At 42.0% G+C, this 21,759-nt stretch overlaps 1 protein-coding gene across 4 annotated transcripts in view; it reads right to left on the bottom strand.

Moving 5' to 3' along the window:
* PCSK2 (proprotein convertase subtilisin/kexin type 2) overlaps positions 1 to 21,759 on the bottom strand; it is a 202,780-nt gene that overhangs the window by 153,943 nt on the left and 27,078 nt on the right. For all 4 annotated transcript variants that reach the window (XM_073339427.1, XM_073339426.1, XM_073339428.1 and 1 more), the window contains exon 2: positions 12,566 to 12,670. In XM_073339427.1, the coding sequence (XP_073195528.1) occupies positions 12,566 to 12,670 (105 nt within the window). The remainder of the gene's footprint in view (positions 1 to 12,565; positions 12,671 to 21,759) is intronic.

Here is a 21,759-nt window from a genome sequence, read left to right as displayed (position 1 = left end):
AAATTTACAAACGGTTCAAACATTGTGAAAGCAAAGTGTTTACTGTGTGTCCCCTGCTAGTTACAGAATCTAACAGATTCTGTTTTCTATCACTATGTAGCGCACCTGGCATAAAAAGTCTTGTAAGGAGGCTCTGAACTGAGCTATAAAAGGAAATAAATGATGTCCAAAATGAAGTAAACTTGATAAAGCTCTAAACTCAACACTCAGGCCTAGCTGGAACACTCTCCTAAAAGCCAACCCTCACATAGAGCACATAAAGCACAAGAGAACTGGCCCCAGGAAGACATTATAGATGGAACAGCGCTCCACTCATAATGGAAATATTACTTGTTTCCTGCAGAATACAGTGTACTCTAAAATGTGACAGATGAGAAAAATACTTCAGTTCTTTTTTGGAGGATTGGGCCAAAAGAAATCTGATGAGGTTCAATAAGGATAAGTGCAGGGTCCTGCACTTAGGATGGAAGAATCCAATGCACCGCTACAGACTAGGGACCGAATGGCTAGGCAGCAGTTCTGCGGAAAAGGACCTAGGGGTGACAGTGGACGAGAAGCTGGATATGAGTCAGCAGTGTGCCCTTGTTGCCAAGAAGGCCAATGGCATTTTGGGATGTATAAGTAGGGGCATAGCGAGCAGATCGAGGGACATGATCATTCCCCTCTATTCGACATTGGTGAGGCCTCATCTGGAGTACTGTGTCCAGTTTTGAGCCCCACACTACAAGAAGGATGTGGATAAATTGGAGAGAGTCCAGCGAAGGGAAACTAAAATGATTAGGGGTCTGGAACACATGACTTATGAGGAGAGGCTGAGGGAGCTGGGATTGTTTAGTCTGCAGAAGAGAAGAATGAGGGGGGATTTGATAGCTGCTTTCAACTACCTGAAAGGGGGTTCCAAAGAGGATGGCTCTAGACTGTTCTCAATGGTAGCAGATGACAGAACGAGGAGTAATGGTCTCAAGTTGCAGTGGGGGAGGTTTAGATTGGATATTAGGAAAAACTTTTTCACTAAGAGGGTGGTGAAACACTGGAATGCATTACCTAGGGAGGTGGTAGAATCTCCTTCCTTAGAGGTTTTTAAGGTCAGGCTTGACAAAGCTCTGGCTGGGATGATTTAACTGGGAATTGGTCCTGCTTCGAGCAGGGGGTTGGACTAGATGACCTTCAGGGGTCCCTTCCAACCCTGATATTCTATGATTCTATGATTCTTGTTTGATGAAAAAAGATAGCAATATATTTTATCCAATATTGTGCGGGTTTTTATAAATATAGGAAACAAGACATACCCACTAATCTGGTTGCTTTGCTTGTTCATTATTTATTAAAACTACTTAAACAAAGCCCCTTATTAGTTAATATTTCATTTCCTTTTTAACAGATTATGCCAGTGCTCTCTCAAAGCTGTCATACAGTGCTATAAAATTTATGGGCACAACAAACCTTTGCCTATCCATGATTGTATTGGTCTGCCACCACAATTAAATCATTCTTCATACTCTACATTAAATAGTCTTAATTAGGGAAGTCTGTCAACTTCACAACTTGGAACATGAGTTTACTTCATAATTACACACAAAAAACCAGAAAATGGGAAAGGACTTTTGAACTGTTTGTTAATATAGAGACATTAAGTCCATGCTTCTGGAAAATTGGCTAGTGACTCAATGCCAAACATTGCACCCAAGTTTCAAAAAAGAATAGCTAACTTCTGGGACTAATACTTAAGATAAAACTCCCGTAGCAGGGCTCTTGGGGCCAGGTGGCCTAGTGGTTAGATTGTCTGCTTCTCAGACCCCTGCAGGCTGAGTGGACTCAGTTTTTAAGGCTGCAGGAAGGAGAGGGGGACCCGGGCCCTCCCTCTCCACTGGATCCTGGCCCAGGGTCCTGGGGGTTGAAACAAGGGGATTGGAGTCCCTCCCAGCAGGGAGTCAGAATCTGCTGCCCTGGGCTACTTCCTACAGTTCATTCAGTTTGGGACATGGACCTTCTAGTCCAATCTACTGGGTGGCTTGCTTCCCCGCAGGATTCTCTCTGGGGTCCGGATAGTGCCTTGCTGTGGTCCCAGGCTACTTCGGGGGGGGGGGTAGCCTCAAGCTGGTGAGGGCAAGTCCCCCAATGTCTCTGGGGTTCACACACTCAGTTACCTCCTTTGCTGGGGGTTCCTCCACAATCTCCCTTGGCTGGAAAACCAGTGCTTACTTCCAGATGGTTGACCTGACTGGCAGGCCAGCGCTCTGTCCCTTCAGACAGGGGGACAACTAGCTCCTGCCTGTTTGCCAGCCAGCCCTGAACTGAGCCAGGTTCCCTCCTTTTATCCTGCTTCCAGGTCTGGTATTGGCTGCAAGTATAGCTGGGCAGAGCTAGCGAAACCCCCCAAAGGTTTATTTAAACCCTGCTGTGCTGTGATGGCACTTTCACTGCTTTATCACAACTCCTAAATATAGAAATTAAATATTTCATCAGAATCTGAGTAAATCTGAGTAAAAAGGGGTGAATTTCACAAGGAATGCCTCATTGATTTTAGGGAGACAAGGTGGGTGAGGTGGTATCTTTTATTGGACCAACTTTGGTTGGTGAAAGAGACAAGCTTCCAAGCTACGCAGCACTCTTCTTCCATATTCTGAGCCTCAAGAAGAGCTCTGTGTAACTCAAAAGCTTTGTGTCCTTCACCAACAGAGTTGACCCAGTGATTCACCTGCCTTGTCTCGCTAATATCCTGGAACCAAAATGGCTACAACACTGCAATCAGTCAGTTTTAGGAACCCAATCATTTTCATCTCAGTGACAGACAACATCTTGGATCATCATCAAGATTCATTTTGCATAACCAATGGTCACGTCCATGGTAAAGCACTTTTCTGCACCTGCCAAGTCCAAAGGAAATTACATAAGCGACAAACAGAACACACACAGAGACAGGAGAAGGCTGTGGTGTGATCTGACCCTCAGACAGGCACAGCACACTGAGCAACAAAGTAATGGATACACCTCCTTTCTCCAACATGTGACCCTCTTGGTTCCAGTATTTGAGATGGACTGTAGGGGTTGGTGAAATACCTCATCAGGTGCACCATCACACGGCAGCTCATGAAGTGAGAGGAAATAACTGGTGCCAAAAAAAACTGGCAAAAAAAAAAATGTAGACAGAGTTGCTGGAAGTAAATATATTGGTATTTGCATACCACTATATTTAATGACTATGCAAAAGGCCCTTTTTCCTTAATGAAACCTGTTTTCCAACCCACTCATCTTCAAGTAGTACATAAGATATGGCAACTTTCTTGGGACCACAAATAAAGAAAATGAAATAAAACTTTCTTCACCCCCTGAAGCCCCAACCTATTCAAGTGTGCATAGGCTTTTGTGCTTGCCTTTTCCCTTATACATTGTCAGTCACTCTAGACAAAATGTGAGGTTCCACATGGCATTGTCTGTGCATGTGGTCAGCCCAGGATGAAGCTAATACCTTTTCCCTGCAACCTCACTAGACTTTTAAAAAGCTTTTATTTAAAATTGCTACATGTAGTTTTAGGTATCTCGGACCCCAGCTGTATTACATTTTAGTTTTATGGGGCTGCAGATAGTACTGGGACTCCTGAAAGATGGATTAGAACTCCATCACTGCCAGGAAGATTCAATGACCACACGGCGTCCTAATGCAATTGTGTCCTTGATAAAGGCCAAAGCAGGATGTGGGCTAAGGATGATTAAACAATGAATAAACTTCTTTTTGTACTTTCAAGTGTATTGTTTTCAGCACATGTATGGGGATAAGGAGGCAAAGGGAGGAATGTAGGTGCAAAATACAGCCACTGTACTGGTTAAAAAAAGGCAAGATTTTACACTCACATTCATTTATTTTTAATTTCTAATGAAATGCTTTAGAAGTGTACTAAGTACGCCAGCTTTTGAGTTAAAGACTGGTTAAGGTTTTGATTTTTTGCAAAACTGGGGATGTTTTGGATCTGAGTTGTGAACCATGAAGTTTCAATCAGAGCACTTATAGTGAAGACAGCTTTGTAATAGAAAAAGTCTTATAACAGGGACAATACACTTTATATATTACAGTTATTCATTTTCAAATGTACTAGCAGTTATGGAGTATTTTATGACTGTTTGCTTTCTTAACCGAAGACAACCAGCAGATCTTTCATTCATAGACACAAGGCATAGTCCACCTCTTGTGATATTTTCATGTGAAGAAAGATTGTGTTGAACCGTTCTGAATTTAAAATATATGTGATGCTCCATAGGAAGCTGTCCTATACAAGACACTGCTGACAGAGTGGTGCAAGAAATACAAACAATGCAAAGAATGTGTGGTTCATGTGTATTTGTCACACCAATTTCTAACAGACTTGAATGATGCTGAAAATGCTCCCCACCTGTGGAAATAAAGCTACTTTTTTAAGATGCCTGAACACTGGACATCCAAGTTTGATAATTTTGACTTAAGTTCACATTCTACACCATTTTTTACACAGAAAAATTAAGTGATTTCCCATTATCCTTCCAACATTTATCACTTTGCCATCAAATTGGTCAATGTCTTTCTGCTTCTGAGATGTGTTTTTACTAAGCATGATCAATTAAATGATTCCTGTCATGGGATAGGAACAGGTGGTTTAATCTCAGGCTCCAAGAATAAAACATCCATTAAAACAATCATTTCTCTTAACTATTTTAGGTGCATACACAAATAAATGCAACGCACAATAATACACTTTGAGTTCTGATAATGGGATATGGTCAGTTAAATATATATATACCCCAGGACAGTACTTTAATGTTATTTCAATGCAGCTGTTCTTTTTGAATATTAGATATACAAAAAATCTCCCTTGGCTAATTACAGTCAGACATCTCTTCCCATTCCTATATACAATTGTTCGGAAGGAGAGCAGTAAGCCCAGTGTGGCTTTTGGGTAGCTGCATTTGCAGTGCATTGTGCCCACTGTTAGCTCCTTTCAGTTTGTACAGTGCACTGAGGGCCTTGTTCAAAGCCCACTGAAGTTAGTGGGAGTCTTTCCATTCATTTCAATTGGCTTTGGATCAGGCCCTTAATCCTGTCCTTTCTGATCTGGGGACCTGGCCTCTTGGGAGAAAGGGCAGACTAGTCCACATGTGCACATGTGTTCAGAGCAGGAGAGGAGCCACAGGGACTTAAAAAGCAATATGAGAACCAAGATCCACCCTGATTTCCCAGTGCAAAAGTGCTGCTGCAGGCCAAGTGGCAGGTGATTCCTGGACTGCTGTCTGCCTTCCTTCCCCAAATGCAGCTGGCCACAGAAATACCTAAGACATCCAGGGTCTCAGACTCCGGATAAGTCTACACTGAAATAAGTCAGTCTACACTCAGGGTGTGTCTGCAGCTTATGCAGACATACACAAGTTAGCTTGATTCAAGCTAGCTTGGGTACCACAGGTGCCCTTAGGCATCATGCAGCTTTGGGGGGAATGAGGGTCACAATCACATATCAAAGCACAAAGATGTGAAAATAAGGACAGAAGAGAGAACATGGAGAGAAGAAGAACGTGACAATTTCCCTGTAGCCTAGCACAAGGTGGCATGCATGTTAGTATGTGGGGACACCCAAATGTCAATCCACTCAAATAGGGCTCCAGCAGAATCGTTGGGCATCTCTGAACAAGCGGTCATACCAATGAGGGTATATCTAAAATATAGTAAAGGTGCATGGAACAAGGAATTTTTTTTAAGATTAAAGGTCAGATACTCTACATTTATGGCTCCCTGATTTTCTGTCCTGGCCTCAGCCCTGGCAGCATTTTGAGCAGTTTAAGGGCTCCTCCAAACTGTGTCCATTGGTCACAGAGCCCCAGAAACCCTACATGGTGTTCTCCTTCTACCACTGACACAGCCCTTACGCATTTACTCTTTAAGTCTTACTTTCTAAACCATTACATTTACAGTAACCACTAGTAGATGGCTATTCATCTGGATGTGTGTTTCTAATGCATCAAGACACCATGCTCAGAATTGAACATATGTATCTATGTGAAGATAGAACCAGATTGCCTCCCTATATTAAAGTCTCTTTCTTGAGTGGACTTAATGTAGGCAGCTCCCTGAAAGAAGAGACTGTGTGGGAGGAAAATGTCTGCATTGTTTTCTTTCAATTTTTAAAAGAAATCTTGTATAGAACAAATAGGTTTTACAAATTGAGTTTCAACTCCTTGTCCTTATAAGAGAGGCACTACATACCACCAGCAAAAGCAAAAAAACTAAAAAAAAATTAATTCACCTAAAAAGTGAAATAAGAGTTGTGTATTCTTAACATTCATGTTCATTTTCAAAACATTTGCTAACAATACCATGAAGCCTCCTAGCAGGAGGCTGGATTCTGAGTTCTCTTTTAAGATGTTACAATGTGCGTGAAGGAAAGAAAAGCCATTGTTTGCTTGCAACTACTAGGTTGGGAAGGCCTCTGCTCTTGGCACAGTCTCTACTCTGCAATCAACTCGCATTCTCTTTGTGTAACCTCCTTCAGTCAACGTCAGAGAATCAGGTACCCCATATAAATAAAACAATGGGGAGAGATGCAGTTTTAGTTTCACTGAAATGGTTACACAACTATAATTGTTGTATTCTCACATTGGTTGGTAAATACCCCAGTCCTCATTGTTTGCCTCCTACTCATATTGCCATCCTGAACACTACTGGGATTTTAGCAACCGCCATGGGTGAGCTCCAGTTCTTGCACCAGCAGGCTGATGTGCTCTTGAAGGGCCTGTCCGTTCACACAAACCTTCTGCCACTCCTGCTGTTACTCCCAGCCATCCTTCATCTGCCCTGTAATCCCAGCTTTTTCACCTTTGGGGTAAGTCTCTTGGATTCTGGCACCCAAGCTGCCAGGAAATGGCTGCAGTGGCAAACATCCACAGCTTCTTCACCCAGCAGACATCATTGTGGACAGTAATGAGGAAGACTTAGAATCAGCCAGAGCTGTTGAAACCTTCACAAGCAAAAGTGGATTCTGTGGTCATCAAGATTGAGCGTTCAGGACACAGGGTTGAACCATATGAATGACATGGCTTTTGGTATAACCTATAGCTACCGATAAGTCCACCACTGTTCTTTTAGCATAGATGAAAGGATTTGGCATGGGGAGTTGTCTTGGAGTGCACTCATTGCTAGGGGCACCTCCTCATGGCCACGCTGGGGATTAGCTCTTTCCAGGTCCAACACCTGCTTCTGCTGCTTGCTGCATGCCCTACTGCTGCTGCCTCTCTCTCTCTCTGTCTGTCTGCAACTCAGGGTTAGGGTGACCAGACAGCAAGCGTGAAACATCAGGACAGGGGTGGGGGGTAATAGGAGCCTATATAAGAAAAGGACCCCAAAATCGGGACTGTCCCTATAAAATCGGGACATCTACTCAGGGTGCTCCATCTTTGCGGCTTGGCCCTCCAGCCAGATGACTGTGTTTTCCTCTTCTAGGGTATCAAAGTCTCTTCCTCCAAGATGAAGCCTTTCCTTCTCTGCCCAAACCAGTGCCACTTCCCCAGTGCCTGGGAGGGGAACCCGGACCCACCCTCTACTATGGGTTCTAGCTCAGGGACCCGCTAATCAACGGCCAAGGTCTTTACCACCTTAAACCTTGCTGCCTTTTCCCTAATCCTTTTCCTACACCCTTTCCACCTGGTTTCCCTTCCTTCCCTATCTACTGTCCAGAGAATGGGTACAGGCTCCCTCACTACAGTCCCATGCTACTGCCAGCTTCCTGGCTTTATCCTAGCTCTCCCTATTTAGTTCCAGCTGAGTTCTATCATTATTCAGAGGTTATTAAGGCCAGCTAATTCCCCTCAGCTGTGGCCTATCTGGTTAATTGGTCTCTCCTCACTCTCATGAACCCCTTCTAGGCTGGTGTGGGGTGAACACCCCATCACAGGAGTACACAGAGTTATTGTCTTTCCATGAGGTGATCCCTCCCTAACCCATTAGCTTCAGTGTCCTGATGGGTTAGAAGAGACAGCAAGAGATTAAGAAATGATTGCTTGTTGAATGGGTTCTACTTAACTGCTGTGCAACTACTTGGGTCCATCACGCATGAACATGGCAGAACAGACTGAGACAGCTTTGCTGTGCTTCACCATTTGTGATGCCCAGCTTGCTTTTGGGGGTGGGGGGAGCGGGATGTGTAGTTGCAGTATGAGACCTTCCCCAAGGACATGTTGTCCCTCTGCAAAAAAATCCTCATAGGGGAAAGCTCTACAAATTCAGGACACATGGCAAAGTTCACATTGCAGAATGTCCTTGCTATACACTCCCTTCCCTTTCGAGAGATAACAGAGGGGGCAGGGAGCAAAGCAATCAGGATTTGACTGAAAGTGTGTCAAATGATTGAGAAGAGGGAAAACATACACCCTTGTTAAGACATTTCTGTAGAAGCATGTTTCCACACGTATAACAACCTCTTTTCTCCTCTCCTGCAGAAACAGACAAACAAAATAACCCACCCTAGAAACACTCGCTAATACATAGCTCTTCATTTTAAATGATGGCTTTCAAGATGTAAGCAGGGTCTGAATGAGCTCTCCCCTGACATCTCGTGGGGAACTGGGGGTGAAGAGTTCAGGAGCTGACCTTGTGCGCAGCATGATGGAGCTGCTTAGTCCAAATTATCGCTTTTGGCTACTGTAAGAATGTGATAGTGTGCATTTCCTTCCTCTGTTTGTTTCCCCTCTCAGCCTCAGTGGTCTTTTCATGATACCATATATGAATCATGAATAAATTTCTAGAATAGTCCATGGACACTCTCAGATTATACTTGGCACTTCTTTTCTACATAATCTTCTTTCAGTGTATACTGAAAGTATACAGGATATTCAGCAACACACACTTGAATCCAAGTCAGAATTTTATCTGATAAATATTTTATGCAGAAAAGTATTTTAAGTCATTATAACTAGATTTTAGGTCTTGTAATCCTTTTGTGATATGCCTACTTTAAGAAATCATCTTTTAAAACAAGATCAAGCGTGGATAGCCGCCATTCAAAGTAGTGCAATTTATTATGGTACTTGCCATTCTGAGAGAAAGGAATATTGAAAATACTGTGAGGAGGTTTATGAGCTTCATGTGCCCACTTCTGAATCTTCACCAGTCCCCGGCAGTATTGCGTTCTATGACACTATTGCATATACCACCCTCTGCTGTTAATACGGCTTCAAACTTCGTTAATATTGAGATAGCTGTTGCCAAACAAATGGCAGTAAGGTTGTTCCTCCAAACAGTGCTTCAGCTCCTGCTGGAACTCTATGAAGGCATCTTAACATACATTTGAACCCGGCTCCCGCAACAGTACTGATATTTGCCATATAAATTCTGACTACATTTGTCATATCTCAGTATTATTTTGGCACCAAACATAGATAACATTTTGCCCAACTGACCCTTTTCAAGAAGTTTAAAGACCTCTTGCTTCATGTGCAGTGTATGGAGATTATATAGTAACTTCTTTGCAGTAGCATTCTGCTGCCTGTCTCCCAGGACTCTTGCAGAATTGACATGGTTTCCTCAAGGGACTTACTTGATTAAAGAACATTAATTAATTGAACGAACATCTGCACTGTTTTCAACTAATAATTAAAATTAGCTAGGAATTGTAGTCCCTTCAAACTGAAAAACATCCAGCCTACCACTTCAGCTCATACTCACAGATTTTATTTCTCACTTTCTCAAAAAAATTGGGTAGAAATAGATAACAAATACACAATTAATCTTACTGGCTCATCAGAGATTCAGTGGACCCTGTGTTTTGGAGACAGTCAGTTTGCTTTCTGGCTATGCTGACAATTTTAATAGCATTTTATTCTTCGTTTCATGTGCTGAATTTATTAACCATGCCAGTGCTGATGTTTATTCCTTAGCAAACATGGAAGGAAATGATTTAGAAAGAAGTCATTATACTTAGGTGCCCGGGTGGCTGCAGAAATTATTTTTGGAGTTCAAAAACAGAGTGCTGTGTCTTTATTTCACATTTGCTCTTTTCCGGGCACATGGCTAGAGCTTTAATGACTGCTCCCACACTGATCAGAGCTTGCTTTATTTGCGCTCATAACACGTGTAATAAAAAGTGACTAACCTGTACAGCGATATTCTTATTTTGAAGTCCCACAGGAGCTTTGAGGATCCCCTCATAAACGGTGAGATAATGAGGGGTGAATTATTATGGCACTGAAATCACACTTTGGAATGTTAATAATTAGAGTTCTCTAAGTCAGAGTGCTTTAACCAAAAGTCACCTCTTTAGAGTAAAAAATCCAAGTTCTCTTGGATGACCTTCCAGCATGAATGGAGAGGAGATACTAGGATGGTGGTGAGAAACATCAAGCACTCTAAGGGCAAGCTTGAAAGGCCAGGAGTTCATTGGAAGAGAGTGTCCTAAAAGCACCGGGGGAGTATTAGGATTGCTGGGAGGCTATACATGAAGTTGCTAGGAAGGCCATAGAGAAAACCTCAAAGAGCCTACTGAGCAACACAGAAAGATAGGAAAGAATCAGAGAGGTCGAGTATGCTTCCAATTTGGAAATTAAAGCAAATCAGCAGTTCTGTTTGAAGCTGAACAGTGTACCAAAATATCAGGGCTTATCCATGGCCATGCTTTGCCACATTTTGGGGATATTCCCAATTATTTTATGGTATGGGTTTATTCAGTAAGGGAGAGCAGGTCAGCAGTTTGTAAAGCTAAGTCATCATTACACTATGTGAGCAGTGCAGGAATCAGCAGGACAATCAGAAGGCAGTGGAAATTAAAACCAAAAATTCAAGTGAATGTATTGGTTATGAAAGGTCCCAGACTGAGAACCCTGGAGACTGAAGTCCTCTTTACTTCCATAGAATGGATACAAAATAGAGCAGCTCTGAAATGTAGGCTACATGTAATCAAACAACCTCCATATTGACCCATATTCACATTACGCAGTCAAACAGTTCAAGCGTAGTCAGTGCAACAGCAATTCTGGTATTAACTAATACGGGGAGGCTCACCTTTGCAATATTGAGGGCCACACTGACAACTTAAGGGACACTTCTGATTTACACAGACCTCTACAGATAAGTAGAAATATTTGTTTCAAGTACATAGAGCTACAAAGCCATTGGCTTGAATAATATTTGCCTACTCCTGTTCTTTATTAAATAGTTCTTAATAAACTGACAATTTAAGGACTGGATGGTTAAGGGAAAATGGAGACTTTTACTTCTTGGTCCACTCATTAGTATCCTGCAATGGGCAGTATTGTCTGAAAGTTGTTACTGTCCAATCTTTGTTTCGTAGATTATATGAAACGAGTTTGGGAATCCCAGTTTAATGCTAAGGGGGCAGGAGTCTGCATTACACACACACTCAAACTCTAGCTGGTGCCCTTGTTGGCAGTCTTAAACCCAGGAGTGAATGGCCATGGAAATCCTTTAACTCCTGAAGATGGTAGTTCAGAGTATCAAGAAACATACTACACACCTGACTGATACAGGACTCATGATGCCTCACTGAACTCTCAGTATCATAACACAATGTGACCTAAAGGAAGTGGGGGTGACCAGCAGCTGGCAGTTGCTTGGTTTCAGCTAAAATGGCTGGTGCACCACACATTAACAGCTGTCAGATGGGCTGACTACAATTTGGAGGGGTGCCATATTGTTGGTGGATCTGTGCCCAAAATACTTTAACCGTCTCCTGCAAAGGCAGAGAGAGTGAGCTAGAAATTCTTCAACCCTGCTTCCCGACATAGCAACAGGCAGCTTCTCTGTTTTAGTTAAAATAACTTTCTTCTTGTTTATTTAATTTTGAAAGGTGCTCAGATACCATGATGATTGGCAGTGCAATAAAAACCTAGGTAGAATGGAACAGCACAACTCTCCCACACCAAGAGAAATGGAGTTGGGTATGCAGGGGACTAACTTGGTCATCTATTTGCTTTCATAAGATGAATGCCAAAAGTGACTATTTTCTTTGGGCAGTAGAAACACTTTTCTGTGCTAGCTGGTCCTGACCATGTCCTAGTATTTATCTTGTGTAACAGCAAAAACTCTGAAGAAGAGAGAGAGAAGAAACTGCTGCTAGAGCACTGCATTATGGTGAAGGACCTTTTCTTTCCACCAGTGAGATGAATGCTGGGGGGTGGGAGTTGCTTCTTAAAACTAAAAGTTTCATTTGCAAGTGGGACCTGGAGTTTCTAGACTAAAAGTTAAAGTCTGATGGGCTGAATGTGCAACTGGTCTTGCTTATGTTTGAAACATGCCTTTTGGGACTCATTGACTGCAAGTGAGGCTACTAGCAGAGAGTGCAGTATTACTAAGAGTGAGCAAGGGTGGAAGACTCAAGCTCGAAGCTGTGACTGTTGTTGTCATGTTAAAATCAAGGCTTAGGTTGTTTTAACTTCTGTACAGCAGCCACAGAGCTTGGGTCAGGCATGGAATTACCTGTGTTAAGACTTCACAGTTATCTGATCCCATATTGCACAGTTGGTTGGGGATATGGGGATTTTGGAAAATCATGGAAAATCATGACTGCTGGATGGCAAATCAATAGGAAAAGCTTACCCTCGGGTCTTTTTCCAAATGAAGCTTGTGCTGAAGACTGCGTCTTCTCCTGGCCCTGGAGATGCCATTATGATAAAAATGATACCCATCATCAATAAAGGGAAGCTGGGGAGAGAAAGAGCAAATTAAAAAAAAAACAAAGCCAGAACAAATACACTTAAAAACTATGGGGATTTTTTTTAAAGGAGCTTAAGTCCTATTCACTTTGTAAAGACACAGGCTCCTAAGTCACTCAGGCACTTTTACCCTATAACGTTAAGGTTATATGCTATGAATATGCAATGTATTGTTTCACTCGTAAACATTGGTATCAATGTCACTCTGCATTCAAGGTCTGCAGCACCAGTATTTCTGCAGGGCTTCCAAATTACATCAGAATTATTTCTTATTTCCCTGAAACCTCCAAAATAAAAGGACAAAAGGACTTTAAAATTACCACAAATTGTATTTCAGCAATAAGGCAAGACAGAAATGCTTTTCTGAGCCATTATATTGCACCTAAAATGAAGCTATAAGATTTAGGGCAGAAAGCAGAGTGATTTTCTCTACCGGATAAATGCAGTGTCTGGAGTTTCTTCTCAATACTGTGGAATGAAATTGATAAAGAAAAAAAAAGGGGAAAAAAAACAGATGGTCCCATGCATTATTAGCATGGTCCAACATTTCTGATAGTCTATCAGAAAGCTCCATTTGTGTCTCAAGTTCCGATAAATTACTTAAATCTACCAAAAGTTTTTTTTAATTCTCTTTTTAGCAACCTAAAATTTTTACTTCTCAAAACAAGCTGTATTTTCATGTCGCTAACATTTCAATGTCAGGGACTTAATTTAGCTGCATTATCAAGGGAATAATTAAGAGAAATTACAAACACTCATAGGGGTTTTAAAAATATTTTAAATCAAAACATTTTATCAATGAGTCTGCAGTACTTATGAAAATATAAACATGGAAATTATTAATAGTGATTCAACTTTTCTGATTGAAAATTGAGATCAAGAGCCAGATTCCAAAGGGTCTACTCCTATCCAGGAGTCTACTACACTTGATAGGTAACATCAAACAGCAGCTCACAGGGGACTCTGCCTGTCTGAGACTTTTTTGTAAATTAGTTTTACAGTGATTCAAGTGAAGTAAAAATGGTCTAAAAGAGGCACCTCCACAAAAAGGGTAGCCATTTCTCATGGTAATTCCCAGAATCCAGCATACGATGTTAAATCCTGGCCTTCCGGATGAAAGCCCTTAGACAGATCGCACAGGATATATTTGTGTATACCACAAAGATGTACAGTGAATATAGAGGATAAACAACATAGCTGGATTAGTTACCATTTGAAATACACTGGCTAGATCTACTTTAATGCTAAACTGGGGCCAGATCGTGCCTACCCTTTCATAGCTACACTGTATATGCAGGGGCAGAGCGGAAAGCCACAACAAAGCTTTTTTCTCCTTGTGCAAACTACACAAGGGCTTCACTTGACTGCCATGTCTGCATCCCCTACAGCTACAGTATATATGGGCCGGAAGTGCATAGCTCCCAAAAGGTGCAGGAGGAAGTGAAGTCCTGGACCCATCTCTGCACTGACATCAGCCTGCAGGGCGAGTAGGCTATTCTCTATAAAGTGGTGTAAAAAGAGCTGCACTCTCCCAGCATTGCTAGGAGGCTCTGAAGTCTTCCTCCATTATGTGGATCTCCTCTCTATAACCCACCCTGAAAAAGTAAAGGAGTACTTGTGGCACCTTAGAGACTAACCAATTTATTTGAGCATGAGCTTTCGTGAGCTACAGCTCACTTCATCGGATGCATACAATCCCTTTAGCTTCACGGGGCCTCTGGTGTGGGGCCATGGGCAATTGCCCTGCTTACTACCCCCTAATGCCAGCCACAGACTTCCCATATGTCCTTTGGCAAGTCTCTTACTCTGCCCTGTGACTCAGCTCCTCATGTATAAAATGGGACCTCAGAGAGAGTTGTAAGGATGATTAAGTAGAGTATTAACCATTCTGAGGGTCTCAAATACTAAGGTGATGAGGACCATGTAAGTACCTACATAGAACACAACAGCAAACCAATTAATCTCCACTTGATGTACAAATATAACATAGCACTGAGTGCTCCCAGTGTGTACCAAGGTGAGAATAAGCCTCAAAGGATTTCAGGCATATTTTATATTGATCATGTTCAACACTTCCTTACAATCAACTCTTTTGATGCAACGACTATAGTAAATTTTAAAAAAAAAAGCTCTAAGATCCTGCAAAATCATGAAAAAGCCTCTCTATATCCTGCTTATCCCGACTCTTCTTTCAAGATAACGCTCTCCAAATGCTTTATTCTCCAGTTAATAATATCAACAACATGGTAAAAATGAAATCATTTTTGGCTTCTTCCTTTATTATTACAATTGCAGTCACACCTGCCAGACCCAATCATGGCCAGGGTCCTGCATTGTGCTAGGGGTTGTACAAATACAGAACTAAAAGAAAGTCCCTGCCCCAAACTGCTGGTAATCCTGTAAAAATAAATTTCAAAAATCTTGTTACAAAACAGAAGGGGGAAACAAAGACTATTGAAAGGGAAGAGGCTTTGCTAATGACAGGAATTACTAGAACATATTTTTAACTACAGCAGCAAGATTACATTTTACAGAAGTGAAAAGTATTCCACTGGGTGCTGTCACGGCTTGCGTGTGACTCTGGGATGTCTTTGTTGCTTCTCAGGCTACTGTTCCAACTGATAAGCCAGAGAACAATTACATAATTAAAGTCTGTGTAGGAGACAAGTACTTCAACCCCTAGCTGTACCTTCCTCCTGAAACCCACACTCTTGGGGGTTGAAATTATCTTGGTTTTAAATGACTTTTTTAATTTGCTCATGAACTTTGCACCTGTTTTGTGATTCTTCCTTCCCAGATGCAGAAAAGAGGGTGAGGAATTTGCCAAGAGAGACTCAGTCACAACCACGCAGCCCGTAGAGAAAGCTGACGCTTAGCTGTGCTGCTACAGGAGTATCCCGGAAAGGGACTGTAACCTACTCAGCCCCAATTCTCCTGCTGCTGCCCCATCACTCAAGGAGAGTAATTTGCTGTTGGCCTATCCCATCAGCAAATACCCCCTCTGCATCCCCAGTGTTGGTTCAGCAGCTGCACAGTCTAAAAAAGTGTGAGGTGGAGCCAAGTCTCCACCCATTCGCTGTTCACTCAATGGCCCCCCTCCTCTGAGGAGGGAATAAACAGATGTACTGCTCGCATGTCCTCATCTCCACCTGGATCCAACATGTGGGTGTCCCACATAGGACTGTCAGAAGGTAGGGGGGTGCTCTTCTTCCTTTTTGTTCCCCGGCACATGTGTAAAGTACAAGTTACAATCCTGCCTTTAACCCTTTTTCAGTCTTTACTTGGACAAAAGATTTTTTGATATCAAAAGGGGGGTTTCTTGGATAAGAGATAAAGACTTGGCACAGATGTTAATGAAAAGGAACCATATAAAGGGTCAAATTCAGATTTTAGATGTGCAACAGCATATTTTGAGATACACACACAGTTCTGTCATGGTGCATGCAAGATTAGAAACTGACCCTGTCTTTGATGTGTGAAAAAGCTCCTCCTCTACCTTAGTGGGTCTTGCGCTTATTGACAGATTTGCTCGCCTCGGAGATTCACGGCAGCCCTCAGTTTGGCTATTTTCATGAACCCACAGTCCAGGTCAGCTTCTCCTGTGTCTGACCAGGAGTTGGGAGGTTTGGGGGGAACCCGGGCCCGCCCTCTACTCCGTGTTCCAGCCCAGGGCCCTGTGGAATGCAGCTGTCTAGAGTGCCTCCTGGAACAGCTGTGCGACAGCTACAACTCCCTGGGCTACTTCCCCCTGGCCTCCTCCCAACACCTTCTTTATCCTCACCACAGGACCTTCCTCCTGGTGTCTGATAATGCTTGTACTCCTCAGTACTCCAACAGTCCGCGTTCTCACTCTCAGCTCCTAGCGCTTCTTGGTCCCAGCTCCTCACACGTGCACCACAAACTGAAGTGAGCTCCTTTTTAAACCCAGGTGCCCTGAATAGCCTGCCTTAATTGATTCTAACAGCTTCTTGATTGGCTGCAGGTGTTCTAATCAGCCTGTCTGTCTTAATTGACTCCAGAGGGTTCCTGATTGTTCTGAAACCTTCCCTGTTACCTTACCCAGGGGAAAGGGACCTACTTAACCTGGGGCTAATATATCTGCCTTCTATCACTCTCCTGTAGCCATTTGGCCCAACCCTGGCATAGATGGTAACTTCCTTATTCTACAGCAGTAGAATTCATTCCTTAACCAGCAAAGGGAACATTAGCCAACAGAACTGCAAAAGAATTTAATATAATCAGAATGGAAGTATATGCATAACAAGCATATTATGATGCAATAGCTAAAAACAGTTAAAGCTCACAGGGGAATCAGTATTGCTTGAGGGTCAGTGAGAGATGCAGCATTCAAAGGCTGTAACCAGTTTTAAGAAGCGACATACATGAAGTAATTAACAAACAAAGGGTCTCAGACTTATAATATCCTTAACATTGAATTGTAATGATTCATTGCCAATCAGTCAGCCTATCCCACTGTATTATATATCACAACGTTTCCATTGTATGTTGCCAGTTGTGATGGGGTGCACGCACCTCTCACGAGCGGCCCCTGGCTGAGTGCATGTGCCTGCATACACTCTCTACCTGTTTGTGGTGGGTCTTCAGTGACTCAGCCCTCTGGCCTAGTCATACGAGTCTGTCAGTGAGATAAAAGCAAAGCAAACCCCTTCCAGAGTACAAGGCCAACAGGGGCCTCTCTCATTGCCCTCTGTAACATCTCTCTCTCTCAAGTTGTCCCTGCTCCGGTATAGAGTGGTGCTCCAGGGCTCCCTCCCTGTCTTCGCCCTCTCAGGGCCTTTTTGGCCACAGCTCTCCAGCAGGGCCACTACAGTTCAGTTCCCCTTCTGGGGTGGCTCAAAGTCCAGGCTACTTTCCCAGGGGACCCAGGCACGCCCTCTACTCTGGGATCCTACTGATAGCAGCCATCCGCCACGTCCCTTTATATAAACTGCATTGCAGCTACAATTCCCTGGGCCACTTCCCCATGACTCCAGCATATTCTTCACTCTTACCTCAGGGCCCTGTCCTGGTGGAGTCCCAGAAGCCAGCCTGGAGCACCATCCACAATCCTCCAGCTCTAGCAAGGATCTCAGTCTGGCCCTGCAGCTCTTTTCATATTAGCCTGCTGGGCCCTGATTGGTTGCTTCCCATGCATCTTCTCTAGGCAGCCTATAGGATCTCTCTACTGCCCTTTCCTGGGTTGGGTGTGGCAGGACCATGAGGCCTCCAGCAGGGGGTCTCAGGGCCTAGTCCACCCTGTCACAGATAAACTTAATATGGAGACAAATACACGATTATAAATTGGCCTAAAGAAGGGATATTGACGAGATAAACTACCAGTCGCTCTTCAACTTTGTGGTATTGATCACATATTGTAGTTGATGTATTTCTACTGTTCATCTTCCTCTCCCATCTTGTCGGTTGATAATGTCAGTTAAAGTCTGTCATTATCTCATGTTTAGGTTCAAACTTCTGGTGTTCTTATATTTAGATGTATAACCTGTTTATTAGTTGTCCAGTCAAAACTCTATGCGATATTAAGCTTCTCCTTTTTCCTCCTATTTTCCTTATTTTAATATCTTAATATTGATATTAATTTGGAATATTGTTGAAGTGGTTTCTCCCTTTCTTAGTATTTAAAAAAAGTTCTCAAATGATCAGGTTTGGTGGCAGGCAAGGACCTTCTTCCAGAAAACTGCAAGAAGTTCCACCATATTACTAAGAAGCTATCTTTTTTCCTTCTCCCCTGTAGAACTCTAACATGAGGAGTTAGTTTTTCTAGAACCAGAATATCCCACATTTTTTATATGTGTCAATAGTTTTAGGGGAGTCACTCCTCTTCCATCACTTTGCTGTGGTAATCCTAGCAGGATCTAGGAGATGAGTATTTTTTATGGCTTTTATGAGACTCAGCGTTTTCAGGACAATTTAATAAAAATTCTAAGGAATTATCTGACACCTGATTCTGTTATGTCCCTTATGGAGTCTCCAACAGCTTTCCAAAATGTCTTAGTTTCAGGGCAGGAAATAACTACATTCCTACAATGTATTCTGTTGTAACAAAGCAGCATCTTTTGGTTCATATGCTTGTTCTACAGGTCATGCAAGAGTTGATCCAGAGTGACTAGAGGACACAGATTTGAACTGTATCTGCCAGAAAATGCACTATCAATCTAAAATATAGTCCCGCATCACCTATTGCCACTGTTCCTTAGAAAGGTTGTGTCTGATGTGCTCTGACAGGTGCAACTCTGCCTGAGTGGTGAATCAAGTTCATAACATGCCCGGATGCAACAGAGCACTTAAACTGAATAGGAGCTTCACAGAACAACTTGCACATATAACGTTAAGCATGTGCTTAACTGTTTAACTGAATTAGCATTTAAGCAAACACTTGTGCTATGCAACCATTAAAGATCCCTGTTTGAAAGGAATTCTCTCTGTGCATGGAGGATTAAGACAGGAATAACATCAAAATCACATAGCACTTAATAGTTGTTTTGCTAGAGCCCAATACAATCCAAACTTCAAATATTTTAGGTGTTGATCTACATCTCAAACTCATTTTCTGAGTGGGTCATAAATATGGTGAGATAGTTTCTTTCTTCTTATTACTTGTGCAACAGTTCCACCCAAAGGAAAAGAAAATCTATATCTTCCAGTAGTAAATGCATTCAGAAGATTCACATTTCCCCAATGAACTGACTGGCTCTGTTACAGTTAGTCAGAGAACTAGGAACTGCCTTGCAGCAGAAATTAGAAACCTTTTCATCCCACTTACCAAATGCTCTGAGGAGGCTTATAAATATTCAATATGCATTTTAAAGCTCTCTCTCACTCCAGTTAGCATTAGCAATTGCTTTACTTCTAAATGCACAGATGAAAGCCAAGTTAACCCATATGTAATCAACGAGTGATGAATAGATTTAAGTGGTAGGTATAAGTATAGGAATATGTAGGATAGCGTTATAGGGATATGGGATTGATAAGCATGTATTATTGGTGACAGATTTCAGAGTAGCAGCTGTGTTAGTCTGTATCCACAAAAAGAACAGGAGTACTTCTGGCACCTTAGAGACTAACAAATTAATTAGAGCATAATGGAACATATAGTAAGAAGATATATATATACTTCCACAACCCATTAATTTTAGGGTGCCCAATTTCTCATAGGCTACTCCTGTTGTACTCCTGTTCTTTTTATTATTGGTGAGAGAATGTTAGGTATATAAGTAAGATAAAGCTATAACACAAGGCCTACAGGCTTTAGGTCTGTAAGATATGCAGCTTGGCCACCGAAAGTCTCAGGCCGCAAATAGGTTGGCACGACTAGATGGCCAAGAGATAACCCTGTACCAGTAAAGTGTAAGATTATAATAAAAGATGTCTTACATCCTGATATTCTGGAAACAATGCAGCAATAGGCTAGAAAATATGCCGCAATCCGCCAGTTAATATTGCAATGTCCCATAACATTTCAGGGGATTCTGTAATAACTTCAAATTGCTATGGTAACTCATTGATGTAGATGTTAATGAGAATAAGGAGAACAACAGGAGTAGCCTATGAGAAATTGGGCACCCTAAAATTCATGGGTTGTGGAAGTGCAAAAAGGGAGAAAGGGATTGACACGCTCATGCATATGCATGGTTGGTGTCAAAAGAAATTCAGAATAAAAGATGTTGCCTAGCCCAAGAGGACAGGGAAGCACAACAGGAAACATCCAAGGGGATGGTCACCTGATGGTCACCCTACTCATCTTCATGTTTCCCCAGGGGATGTAAGTATGAAATCACTGATGCTGGACGTCTTATGGTTTGTCTCTGCATATGTTTTAGTAGTTGTGGCATTGGTCATCTGCTTAATTAAATTGTTAATAAAAGGACTTTGATAACTTGTGAAGGTAATACTTTTGGCCATTCTTCCTCGTGTGCTCCAAGTCTTCAAACCTAATGATATTTCTAATAGTGGTTCTCACCATGCTAATTCTGATACTGTAGCCATTAGGGAGTGTGAAACTTTGGCACAGGCCACTGTGGTTTAAGATACCATTGGTAATACCAACCTGTCAGTATTATAAAGGCTACAGGATCCAAGTACTAATGAGGCCTGGCTTTGTTTATCTTGGGAAATCTGATATGTTGAGGGGATAGGCTATAGCAAAGCCAACATTAATCTCATTAGTATTTGACATAAGATTGTTCTTGCAAAATACTTTCAAAGCCAATTAAAGCCAATTATCTCCCACAAGATAATTCATAAACGTGGGGCTAGTTATTCATCTGTATTTATAGTCTTATTTGATGTTTCCTATCCAACCCTCTTCTTTTAAACAAAAGAGTTTCAGACAGCAATAAATATACATTATGAACCACTTGGTTTAGTCCTATTTGATCTGGTTGGTTTATTTGTTTGTTTGTTTTTGCATAAGTCGTCAATGGAAATTGTGTAACATATACTGTAATGTGAAGGTTTGTTATTGTACATCATGATTATCCTAAAAATGCATGTTGGCCTGACTTACAGGCTTGATCCAAAGGCTGACATGGGTTCTGAATTAAAATGGTTAAAAATTTAGATTTCAGTGCTGTGAATCATGTAGGTTCCAGTGCATTTACACTGCAGTTTACTTGATCATTTGAGTGTTCAATTCCGCAATATACTGAGCACTGGTATAAAGAATTAGTATAAAGGTAGTAGATTAGTGATCTTTGTTATTAGTTTATTGCTGTAGGAAGAAACATCTCAGCCTGTGATAAGTGTTTGTGTAACTTGCATAAAAGAATCTGCACAGCTTAGACAGATTTTTCTATTACATTCCAACAACTCTGAAACCTGGTACTGTCACCATGACCTACAATCTCAAATCAAACCAAAGCGAGTCAATAGTTTCTAGGTTTGGAGAACATGTACATAAGAGGTTGACACATTTTGCACTAGTTTTGCACTGTCTGTTGATCCAGCAAATCATTGCCTGAAGCTGATGACCATTATCATTCAGTCAAAAACCTGAACTGGAGGCTTAGCAACAATGGTTACTTCTCTGGGCACTGACACCAACAATGTTACAGGAGAAAG

This window comes from Lepidochelys kempii, chromosome 3 (assembly GCF_965140265.1).
Source record: "Lepidochelys kempii isolate rLepKem1 chromosome 3, rLepKem1.hap2, whole genome shotgun sequence".
Taxonomy (NCBI): domain Eukaryota; kingdom Metazoa; phylum Chordata; order Testudines; family Cheloniidae; genus Lepidochelys; species Lepidochelys kempii.
Note: the sequence above shows the minus strand (reverse complement) of the source record. Positions and strands in the feature narration are given on the sequence as shown.